This window comes from Ursus arctos, unplaced genomic scaffold, assembly GCF_023065955.2.
Source record: "Ursus arctos isolate Adak ecotype North America unplaced genomic scaffold, UrsArc2.0 scaffold_33, whole genome shotgun sequence".
NCBI classification, from domain to species: Eukaryota; Metazoa; Chordata; class Mammalia; order Carnivora; family Ursidae; genus Ursus; species Ursus arctos.
In genome coordinates this window covers 6,952,276-6,964,577 of record NW_026623019.1, presented here as the reverse complement: position 1 = coordinate 6,964,577, position 12,302 = coordinate 6,952,276, and the positions used below count along the sequence as shown (strand labels likewise).

The window sequence follows — 12,302 nt, the reverse complement described above, 5'->3', positions numbered from 1 at the left end:
TAAGTTCTCTTATTTGTTATAGTTTTTCATTTGATGCTTATGGACTTTATCAGGTATACAATCATATCGTCTGCAATGCTGACCTCTTTATCTCCTTTCTATTTTCATATTTTTCTTTTTCTTATCTAACTACACTTTTCTTGTAATTTTCAAAGCATGATTAAAAACCTCACATCTTCCTTTCCTACAAGGTCGATGGAAAAGGCACTAAAACTTATTAAGTAATAAACTTAAAATACACGTGCAAAATTATTTCTTACGTTCCACAGTTAGATTACCAAAGTCCTAGCCAGTGAAATTTATGGGTACCAATAGTTATAATCGAACACAATAGCTAGGTTTTAAAAGAAATCAGATAATTCTGTGGCCAATAAACACAACTGTAGTTATGCATGCTGAGGAGGTGGTAATCAAACCACATGCTTTTGGAGGATGAACTGATAAACATGGGAACACGGAGAGATTTTCTCTCATTTGAAAACTGGTAGTTGGTCATAGGCATTGTGTTGTGTTTTCCTTCATTAAACGAGAAGGCATGGGCCAGTGGAACAGTCAGTATTAAAATGTTACGGGCCTAACCATCCTATGATGCAGTAGTCACAATACTGCGTATTTACCCCAAATATACAAAAAAAAAAAACCAAAACAAAACAAAACAAAAAACCCCAAAAACCCTAAACTGAACTAATTCAAAGGGATACATGCACGTCTGTTTATTGCAGCATTATTTACAATAGCCAAGATAATGAAAGCAGCCCAAGTGTCCTTTGATGGATGAATGGATTAGAAAGGTGTGGTATATATACAGCACGGAATATTACTCAGCGACAAAAAGGAATGAAATCTTGCCATTTGCAACAACACAGAGTGACAGAGCATAATACTAAGCGAAGTAAGTCAGACAGAAAGACACATACCACATGATTCCACTCATATATGGAATTGAAGAAACTAAACAAATGAGCAAAGAGGAAAAAGAGAGAAACAAACCAATAAACAGACTCATAACTATAGAGAACAAGCTGACAATGGTTAACAGAGGGGAGGTGGGGGGGAGGGATGGGGGAAACCGGTGATGGGGATGCAGGAGGGCACCGCCTGTGATGTATGGGCTTGGCGAATCACAGCATTGCACACCTGAAACTAATACAGCCCTGTAGCTTAACTATACTGGAATTAAAATAAAAGCATAATAAAAAATTGTATGGGTCTAATAATGACTCGTATGCAACGCACAGACTACGATGTATTTTAATTTGTCACCAATCCATTTCATCTTTTATCTGGATTACCTGGTCTCCAGGAGTGAAACACAAGTGATTTGTTTCTCCTTCAAAATCTAGAGTAGCTCCAAACTAGTAAATTAATTGGAAATGTGACTTATAAATACAAGGATAAAGCAAGAGTTATACAAGAGGTCACCTGGAAGGTAGCTTATTTCCATATTCATTGAGTACAATTTACAAACATCATGAAACCTTCCTAATCTAGATTTCACGGGAAATAGAATCTAGCCCTTTTCGGCATGTTTACAACACCCCTGTGTTCTGAAATCCTGTTTCACTAGGAAATGGCTAAAAATTAAAATAACTCATTATACTTGACTTTAGAAATTCAGGGGAACCCAACAGTTATGCTCAGGAGAGGCTGAAGGCCCCTGTCATTCTGTTTGTCTTAACTTTCTAGTTTATCAAGATTTCTAGGAGTGGAATGTCTTACAGCCTTAACCGTAAAATTACTGCCTCTAGATCTTATCGGCTTCAAGCGTGGAGCAGAGTGGAACTGACTGACGGCTGAATGGAATACAGATGAAGCGATGGAGACCACCAGTCACTCAAAGTCCCATTTTATTAAGTGCTTGGAGAATGAGGTCCCAGAACCTTCAGTCAATTTAGGATTTAGTACAGGAAGCAGAAGATTCATGGTACTCTCTCTGAGGAGATTCATGTGAGGGCTCAAGTTGGCCTAGAGAAAACGGGGCACAGGAAAACAGAAAATGCTAAGATCATAACGGACATACACGCTTCTGCCAAAATCAGTGGAGAAGTGTTTTGGTTTCTGTTTTTATTTTTGTCACTGAGACTAATTGGAGACTAAGAAAATTATTTAAAATAGAAATGATTATTTCTGTAATATATGAAATATAATATACAAAATAATTGATTTATGCATAATTTATGCACACCTTTAAAAGATTTTCTTCCAAACATATCTTTATATATGATAATGAAACAGAAATTTTCATCTCACGTGACTATTTTGCTTTTCTACCTCTAGATAGTCATAACCCGTAATTCAACATTATTTTAACTGTTTCTTTTTCTTCCTTTGGTAAGAGAGACCGGTAGTTCGCCACTTTCTGTAACAGTCATTTCCTATAAATATGAGGAAGCCCTTCCAGGACTGACGTGAAAAAGAATCTCTGAGGTACACTGTTAGGTGAAAAAAAACCCCACAAAAACCAAAAACCAAACCAAAACAAAAAAACCGAGATGCAATATTGTTTAGTTACTATTTGTATTTTTTAAAATGTAATGAGCAGTAGACAGAGAGAGACATTCTGCTAGTATATTCACAGAGTATCTCTAGCACGATACTCAGAGAACTTGACACATGGTTGCCTCTAAGGGAAGGCTGAGGAACAGGGTCAGAAGACACTGCATCATGCACTCTCCTAGATCTTTTCACTTGTGCTACTTAAGAATGTGTAACTAATGCATAGACACAAATTAATAAAAATAGAATAAAGGGCCACTGGTTACCACTCCAGCAAAGGAATAAGACGGGCAAAAGCATTTTCTGGAGGCACTAAACACATTCATTCATCTATCTTTTTTTTCTTAAATAATCTCTACACCCAACGTGGGGCTCGAAGTTATAACCCCAGCATCAAGAGTGTACGTTCTACCGACTGAGGCAGCCAGACTCCCCATCTGTTCATCTTTCCAAAAAAAAGAAATTCCCTTACACTGAATCCATAAACACGTAAACCCAAGAATAAAGAAATAAAAGCACCTCTAACTCTTAAACAAATCTTAACTTTCTAAATTACATCAGCTAGGCCAGACTCTGACTTCTAAAGCAGCAGAAGGACATTCGAATTTTCTTCCAGGTAACTGAAAGAAATTATGGTATTTTACATTAATCAAAAGAGGGAGAGATATGAACAATATTAGTTTCAACACATTTTCCTTGTGCCTCTTGGTGGGATCTACTTTTAGCAAGAGCCGTTTAACATATATAATTACTAAATGTATATATAGAAAGGTATAAAAATTAGCTTTCCTATCACAGTCTAAAAAAACGATTAATGTAATCTTATTTAGTTAACAAGAAGAAAAAAAAATTCCATAAATAACCATCTAATTATAAGAACACAAATGTTATTTTATGGAGAAGTGAGTAAATAAAGCTTCTTAAATTGTTAATTATTATAAAGTCTGGTATAAAGTAAACTATGTTGTGATGAGCACAAAAATATCACTAACGAGAATCACAAGGTTTTGACCCTCAAATGCAAATTGGGTTCAGGTTCCAAAATTCTAAAATTCTACAAATGATGTGGTTCTACAGAACAATAATGAAGAAAAATAAGAGGTTTTTTTTTTTTTTTTTTAAAGATTTTTTATTTATTTATTTGAGGTGGGGGCAGAGGGAGAAGCAGCCTCTCCACTGAGCAGGGAGCCCAACACGGGGCTCCATCCCAGGACCCTAAGATCATGACCTGAGCTGAAGGCAGACGTTTAACCGACTGAGCCAGCCAGGTGCTCCAGGAATGTAAGAGTTTTAAAAGAATAAAGACACGCAAGGAGACATCATGGTGATGCAGTTAGGAGAAAGATCAAAGTATGATGGTTCAGAGTTGTGACTGGGGCTAACTCCTCCACATCAATATCCATGTGCCACTGAAATGTTAACAATAAATAGATCCCTAGCATTATTAATTTAATAAAACATAAAACATTTATTCAAGTAGTAACTTAGCTGAACTCACGTCCAATGATGTTCCATTAAAAATAATCTTTTTGAAACTTATTTAATACTATCAGCAGGAAATGCCTATTAATGTGTGTATATACATATTTATATAAGTAAAAACATATATATAGATACATATATGTGTGTGTGTGTATATATATATACACATAACTTATACATATGGACTCCACTGACCAAATAAAAAAATACAGTAAGTAAAAGGAGAAATAGTATTTTGACCATATCTGAATATCAATAGTTTATACCACAATATATATTCATAAAATAAAATTGTATGTGTTACCACCATAATCTTTCAGAAAATTCTGATATTTCTATGTAACTTGAAATCTGAAAACTTTTACAATGCAAAGATCAAACACTAAAACACGTTATGTAAAATGTTTTGTCATTTAAACTTATAAAACTAAAGGAAATCATATGCTCAAATGCAAATTCCACATTAATCACTCAGAGATCCTTCTAGTATAAGAAAGATGGTTGTACACTGAATATTAGACTAGGTAAGAAAATATTTCAAGTGCTATTTATCTTTCTTAGTAATGGTTTCAATTTGAAATTATCTTTTTGTTTCTATTGGCATATCTTGGGAACTGGGTTTGAACATTGGAATACACTCTTCTTTGAGCCAGAAGTTAGTCCTACTAAATTTAGACAGAAGCATTTCTGTATAGACTGAGGTCAAATGTAAGAGAGAGTCAAGGCAATTATACTGAGAACCAGAGCAGGAAACCTGGCTGCCCATGAACTGAGTAAAGTTCTGTGTTGTTCCCAAGAGCTCAAAACTTAACTAGTTTTCAGTTTCACATCAACTGAATTAACTGACTATACATTCCGCTTATTAAAGCCTCTCAAGCAATAGCCCAACTGACTATTTCCCAGGTAGGAATTCTGGCCACAGTATAGGCTTCGCTACCCGGTCTGTCGCGTTAAGCATGCTATAGGTGAGAGGCTGAACACTAAAGAACAGCCAGAGAAATGAACTTCAATGGCACAGCCTGGCTCCATGTTTGAAAGAAACAGCTTGAGTCTTGACCAACAAGTTGCTCAAGATGGTGCTCATATGGTTCTACAGAGAATGAAAACGATACATGAAAATAAGCAAATTCCCTTTAATGACATGATACCTACCCAAAAAATCTTGAGCTCTAGGAGTCTAAACAACCAGAAGCTACAAATTTTCTAACATTTGGCAAAAGGAGAATGGTAGAAAATCATAAATAGGTTGCACGGCACTTAAACTTTGTTGACTTTACTAGATTAACAGATGTGAAATTGTACACAGAATCACCACTTCATTGTGAATGAAGGAGATGAAGGTCTTTTGCACTATCGAGAGGGGAGGTCTAAATCTAATACAAATTTTGGTAACAATGCAAGATAATGCAATAAATACTAGCAGATGTATATTTAGATTATATATGTCATAGGACGCTATCATTTGTGCTTTGACCTTATGATTTTTTCATGCAAAGTTATCTTTTTATTTAACTTTTTTATTCCTTTTGCTAACAAGGAAATTTTCTTGTAAAAAAAGAAAACAAGCTACCAAAAAAAAAAAAAAAACCAATCTTAACAAGAGAACCTTAAGTATTAATGTTTTTTAAAAAGTGTCAATTAATATATACAGTTGATACTATGAATCGATGGTTTTTTAATAGGTTGCCACTATGCCCAGTTACTATAATTCAGTTAAGTGTTAGTTTAATTTACCAATTAACATAATAAAAATTACACATCAAGTTTGTGTGATGGATAACTTAAAGAGTAATGTCACTTTTCATACTCTACTTAGAAAACAAACAAAACAAACAAAAAACAAACTATAAAACTTACTCTCTTATATTTGCACCTGTATTGCCATGACCCAAAATAATCAATTTCATTAACTCAGGGATAACACCAGTAAGTTTAGTAAACCCACATCCAGTGAATGACAATGTTTAGCAGAGAGCCTGCAGTCAGTGTGAAGACAGACAGCGATGCCTGGAGAAAGGGAAGGAGAAGGATTGGGGACGGGCAGATGGTATGCCAGCATGGCAGAGGGTGGGTGAAAGGACAGTGGGAAAGAACTCTTTCTCTCCATTTTTCAGTTTTCCTAAGGCCCTGGTCAGTGGCAAGTGTTTCCCTTTTCACTGAAAATGACTCTCCGGGTGGCCTTTATCAGGAATGCTATAACATACCCCCACCTGATCTACCTCCTTTCCTTTTACGGTAAAGATATAGTTATTTTTACACCTAGAACATTTTATAGTTCCTTTGTAAATATTATGATTTTAAAGCTGGAAGGAAATTAGGATATCATTTAGTTTAACTAAGCCCTTATTTTACTGCTAGGGGAACTGAGGTCCAGAGAAGCTATGATTTAGTTTCTAATCTACACAAATATACCGGCGTGACTAAAAAGTTTAGAAATGTCATATTTAGTGTTATCAAAAGCAAGAGACAAACACACATAAGAAATGCTTCAAAAACACAAAGAAAAAAGTACAAAAAAGAGCTTTTCCTCAGAATGGGTAGGCATCTGTTCTGATGTTAGTAGGAAACAGTAAATTAAATATAATGAGCTTTCAGAAATGGATTAGGGAAAAGGTACTAAGTGATGAAAATCTGAACACATGTAATGATTACAAACATAAAAAATATATACAAAATACTTACCAAGTACATATTATATCTTCAGGAAAATCCATAAAATGAGAAATGTAAAGCCTCTCATAATTATTTCCTACCCAATTTGTTTCTACCTCCACTTCATTATAAGAACAAAATACACAGCAAGATTATGAAATGCACTTAATTCAAATCCCCAGCCCCCTTTTACATGAAGCACTTACATAATCAATTCCATTGCTACTTTAGCTGGGGGGGGGGGGTTCTCAGTGATTATCCTCCTTATACTTAGCTGAGGTGAGACTTGAAAGCTCAGGACACGGAGTTTGATGATATCAAATTCTACACAGCTTGTTATTACTATTTCTAGGAAAGCAGTCTCATACATTAAAATCTGTGTCAAAGTAAATATTTGTATTAAATTTTAAAAACTTGACATAGATGTTTTTTTATTGGAATCACCTAGATCAGTCCTTCCCAAAGTGTCTCTGTGGTTGAACAGAGGGACTTTATCATATGGCACACGGGTAAACACTACCAACTTTACTATTTAAGTTTGGGTTTTTATACACTTCAGAAAAAAATTACACATGGTTTTCTATTTTAGAAGTGAATCGATTTAAAAAAATACATTAAGTAAATAATCGTACAGGTGACATAAGTGAATATGGCCAAACTAAATGTCTAAGGTTTGGGAAATGCTGCCCATGTGGTAACTTCTTTGGTGATGAGTTAACATAAAGACTACTGTTGAAAGATGTGAAAATTCAAACTCAGTTGTATTTTACTCTTCATAAGTCAGTGTAAATCAGCCTAAGATAAAAGTAAGTTCTTTCAGTAGAAATTTACAGTATTTTACTGAATATCACTGAAGGAAGCCTATGAAAATCAGCATTCGTGAGTAAGACTCACCTCTCTTCCCATTATTCATAAAAACTTTCCAACTCACATAATTGTGGGGGACACAGCGGTTTCATTCTGCATAGTACCACACGGACCATATTCTGGATAATACCACAGTACTAAAACTGCTCAACGCATTTGTGCCCAATCTGTGATGTTTTCTTCCCTCTAGAGAGGAAAATGTACCACAGAGGCTGTGAAGAAGCTATAACTTAAACAAGTAAAAACTCAAATACTTACTGTCGCTGGGGAGGCCCGAGTGGTATGTGTCACGGAGTGACCGGAGTTCTCCATTGAATTGCCGATGAGATAGGTGCCTCCAGAGCTACTGATGAGTTGTCCTCCCGTGACGCCCATCTGAATCCCACCAGTGCCCACCATGCTGTGGGACGACACCACCGTAGTCACCTGTGCAGAACTCCCTTGAGTATCAAAGTAATTCCCTCCAGTGTTTTGGCTGTACATCTGCGTTTCTGTGTAAGGATAAGTTGTTGTTCGGCTTTAGAAGAAGAAGGAAAAAGGAAGCAATTTAGTAGCTTATTGATATCATCTTAATGAATTTTTTCCCCAGCGTGAATATATGCTCAAAATGTATCAGTTAGCCTAGCCTTTGGGACAAGGAGAGTTTTGCACTTTCGTATGAAATTTCATTCCAGAAACGAAGGGTACGTTCCCTTAGTAAGTGCCTCAACGCTCCTCTGTACTCGGGAGCTTTTGCCCTTGACGGGGCCTGCTTCCCGCACATGCATAAACTCAGGTCTCATCCCGCCAAGAAATCTTGCGGAGCGACTTCTCTGATTCCGTATAACACTTCCTGCAGATCCCAGTTTGAGAAAAAGGGGCTCGCAAGTCGACTCCCCGGGCTACTTCCCATGCCTAGATGACTTGCAATAAACCTCCATGCGTGACCTAGGGAGTGTGCCTGGATCTCTTTCTTGCCACCGTAAGGACCTTGAGCAAACCGTTCCCTCTCACCGGCCCCTCAATCCCTACCTCTACCTCCTTCTCTTCCTTCACACTTAGGTTCCTCCCTGAGGAGATGACTACGCCACTTCTTCACATCCTTACTTTCTACTTGGCAACAAACGCAGTGAAGCTTCTGCCCTTAGCTTTTTACTGCAGTTGCTTTTAATAAGGTCGCTTGTGACCAAATCTAAATACCAAGCTAAAAGGCTGCTGTCAGTCCTTATCTTTTCTGACCTATCTGCAGCATGACATTGTTGACCACTCCATGTTGCCCTTTCCTTCCTTCTCCTGTTCTGATTAAGCAGCTTATTTGCTTGATTTATTTTTCATTTCCAATGGACTATCACTTACATTTTAACCTGACTTTGGTTTTCACTTCTCATTCTGAAATAATTATAAGCTCACGACAAGTTGCAAAACTAGTACAGAGGTAGAAAATACTTTCATTAAAAAAAAAAAAAATTCAAATATCCAATGAAAATTCCCAGTTCCGTCCTCATTCTCTTCAACCCCACACCCCACAGCCAGCCACTACTGACAATTTGGTGTGTATGTTCTCAGACATTTTCTATGTATATCAAGAGTCTCTCGGTCCTAACCTCTCTTGCTCCTTGGTTTCTATGGCATTTCTTGTCCACTTTTTGCTTTTTTTCACCACTACCTTTAAAGGACCTTTTGGAGGCTCTAGTTTTCTGGCATTTTAAATACTAGTATTTTCTGAGGTCTCCATTTTTGGCTCTTATTTTTTCTCATTTTTATTCAGACCACCTATTTTTACCATATACACACTCATAGTAAATGACCTTACATGGGTTAGTATCTCTCTCTACTTTGTGGTTATACTAGAAGAAATAAAATCTGGATTTCTAATGGCCACTTGGTTATTTCCACTAGGAAACCCCATGATAAATGACTAGCGCCCATATATAAAATTTAACTTATGGCTAAAAAGAAATTCCCTTTCTCTCTTGCTCCTTTCCCAAACTCCCCCCCTTGGCAGAAGGCAGCCCCTCCATCCCCAGCTTTGGAAATTATTACTGACACTGTCGTCATCCAGACTATCAGTCACTAAGTCTTACCAGTTTTACCTTCTAAATAATTCTCCAATCCTCCTTTGCATTCAGAAGAAATTCAAAACCTTTGACCTGCCTTACAAGAAGCAGTAGGGCTGGTGATACCTATGTGATCTCCGGACATGTGACTAGCCATGTCCTCAAACACTTTCCTCACTCACACCATGCTGACCTTTTCACTGCTTCCTCCCAGAATTATTTTTCTGCACCTTGCCCTCTGTGGCCAGTCCTTGTAGGGCTGTTATGTTTTGTTCTCGGTACTTTCCCAACACCCTGTGCATCCTTGAAACAGCTCTCAATACGCTTATTGTTAATTTCCTCCTGTCTTCATACTCCTGTGAAATTATGTTTTATTCCCATCTGTGCCCTCAACATTTAACACTGTTGCTGGTAGGTAGCAGAGACACTAGTCAACAAATAAAAATATGATTCTATTTAAAAGTATATTTGACATAATAGCCACTTTCATAAATTTCTAAAACGTAAATCCCTTTTTGTTTTGTTAAAACGTGAGAATTTACATAAACTATTCCAAGATGTTTTGGTATCACTTAAAGCACGTCATTCAAACCCATTACAAATTATATTTGCAATATAATCTACACTGTAAATTTTAGTAAAATAATAAAGATGCTCCAAAGGTATTCTCCACTGGGTAAAGTTACCGCTTTCCAGAAAGAGTTACCACAGATCCAGGTATAAATTTTAGTTTGGGGTGATGAATGAAATAACTCTGTAGAGAACATTTTTTTTTTTTTTTTTACAGATAGAAAAATGCCATTTAAAATACACACACATCATCATTGCTCTATTTCCCAACTGGAAATCCATTTATATATTTCTTTCATTACACATTTATATAATAAAAACCAGCCATGTTTCTTCCAAATTTAGGTAAAAAGAGAAATGTGCTCATTTTAACTTATGCCCACTAAATATGATAGTGACCCTATTTCACTGCGCTTAAAATAACACATTCTGATGATGATATTTAAGTAAAGCCAAGTAAAGTGTAGAAATACATATATGACAATAAATACTTCCACAAAGTTGGGCATGGGGCTGGCTTTCCTTTTCACAGTCTGAAGGAAATGATTAAGCATGCTCCCAACATGAAGCTGATTTCACAAGTGAAATATATAATAGCTACAGATCGCTAATATTTACTGACCCTTTCCTATGCAACGAGCACTATTTAATGTGCTTTTCAGGTATTGACTCATTTAATCTTCATTACAACTCTAAGAGATAAGTACTATTATAATTTCTATTTCACAGACAAGGTGAGTAATTGTTTAAAAAAGGTTAGAGAGAGTACATAGCTTTGTCTGAAGCAAACAGCTGGTAAAAAAAAAAAAAAAGTAGATGTGGGGGGCACCTGGGTGGCTCAGTCTGTTAAGCATCTTCCTTTGGCTCAGGTCCAGCTCCCTGCTCAGCAGGGAATCTGCTTCTCCCTCTCCCTCTGCCCTTTCCCTGCTCCTGCTCTCTCTCTCTCCTTCCCTCTAAAATAAATAAATAAAATCTTAAAAAAAATAGATTTGGGAGTCTGCACTTAGCCCATGTTCTCAACCATTTCATCGCGTAAAAAGAACTTTTTGTGTGTGTCCGTATTTGCGAACGACTGAGGGAAGCAGCCTCTACAGGTATTTCAGGGAAAGCATGAGCTTCCTGTTGCTGTCTGGGATTTGCTTACACCTGCGCTCACTGTTTACTAGCACCACACTCCCCTCTTACTCAGAATGGAAACTGTGGGAGATGTCCTCACAATGATACAAGGAGAGATGGAGAAGGCGGGATTATTTCAGAGGATACTTACCATCACACACTTAGATTCTAGAGGTTCTATGATCATGGAAGTCACTATTCTACCTTAAGAGAAACAGTCCAAGGCATTTAAATCCCTCCATCTGTTGGGCATGCCTCTGAAGTTCTCAGTGAACAAAAGTAATACAAACCAATGCATCAAAGATACCTAAAATCTCTATAGCCCTTAAGTCAGTATGAAAACATGGCAGCCCACTTTTATTTCATACTTCCTTCTAGTAGTGAGAGATCATTTGTGAGCTAGAAAGTGAAAAAGGAACAGGAAAAGGGGAAAGTCACTGAAGAGTGTGCCTGACTCATAAACTATCCTCTTCACTTAATCATGACCCATGGGACAGGGGAGAAGAAGACTGGGCCACTGCACAGACACATATTGGGGTAAAAACTGACAATTTTGGAGGGAGGACAAAATTTATTAAGAAATGAAGTGTCGTGAAGCGTTTCTGAATTTGTCTTCTGACAAATGTACCCTTGCAGTGGGAATGGAGGAGACTTTTAAACTGGGTAATAGAGGCAGACCACAAGATCCTTAGCCCCTGTCCTTTAAAGATTAAGGTGATAAGCATTAACCCATTGTTGAAGTCTTGTCTCCAGAGCCAGAGCCAAAGTCATGCAGAGATAACTCCGAAAGGTCTCTGCCATGTCTAAATGCTTGAAGCTCCTGGATAAACACTGAAAAATTTATGTAAAAAAAAAAGAAAAGAGGGGCGCCTGGGTGGCACAGCGGTTAAGCGTCTGCCTTCGGCTCAGGGCGTGATCCCGGCGTTCTGGGATCGAGCCCCACATCAGGCTCCTCTGCTATGAGCCTGCTTCTTCCTCTCCCACTCCCCCTGCTTGTGTTCCCTCTCTCGCTGGCTGTCTCTATCTCTGTCAAATAAATAAATAAAATCTTTAAAAAAAAAAAAAAGAAAAAAAAAAAAAGAA

General features: G+C 37.2%; 1 protein-coding gene across 10 annotated transcripts in view; it reads right to left on the bottom strand.

Annotated features, from left to right (window-relative positions):
• The window catches only part of RFX3 (regulatory factor X3), a 439,811-nt gene that overhangs the window by 91,283 nt on the left and 336,226 nt on the right, over nucleotides 1-12,302 (bottom strand). For all 10 annotated transcript variants that reach the window (XM_057305525.1, XM_057305524.1, XM_048218289.2 and 7 more), the window contains one exon: nucleotides 7,756-8,014. In XM_057305525.1, the coding sequence (XP_057161508.1) occupies nucleotides 7,756-8,014 (259 nt within the window). The remainder of the gene's footprint in view (nucleotides 1-7,755; nucleotides 8,015-12,302) is intronic.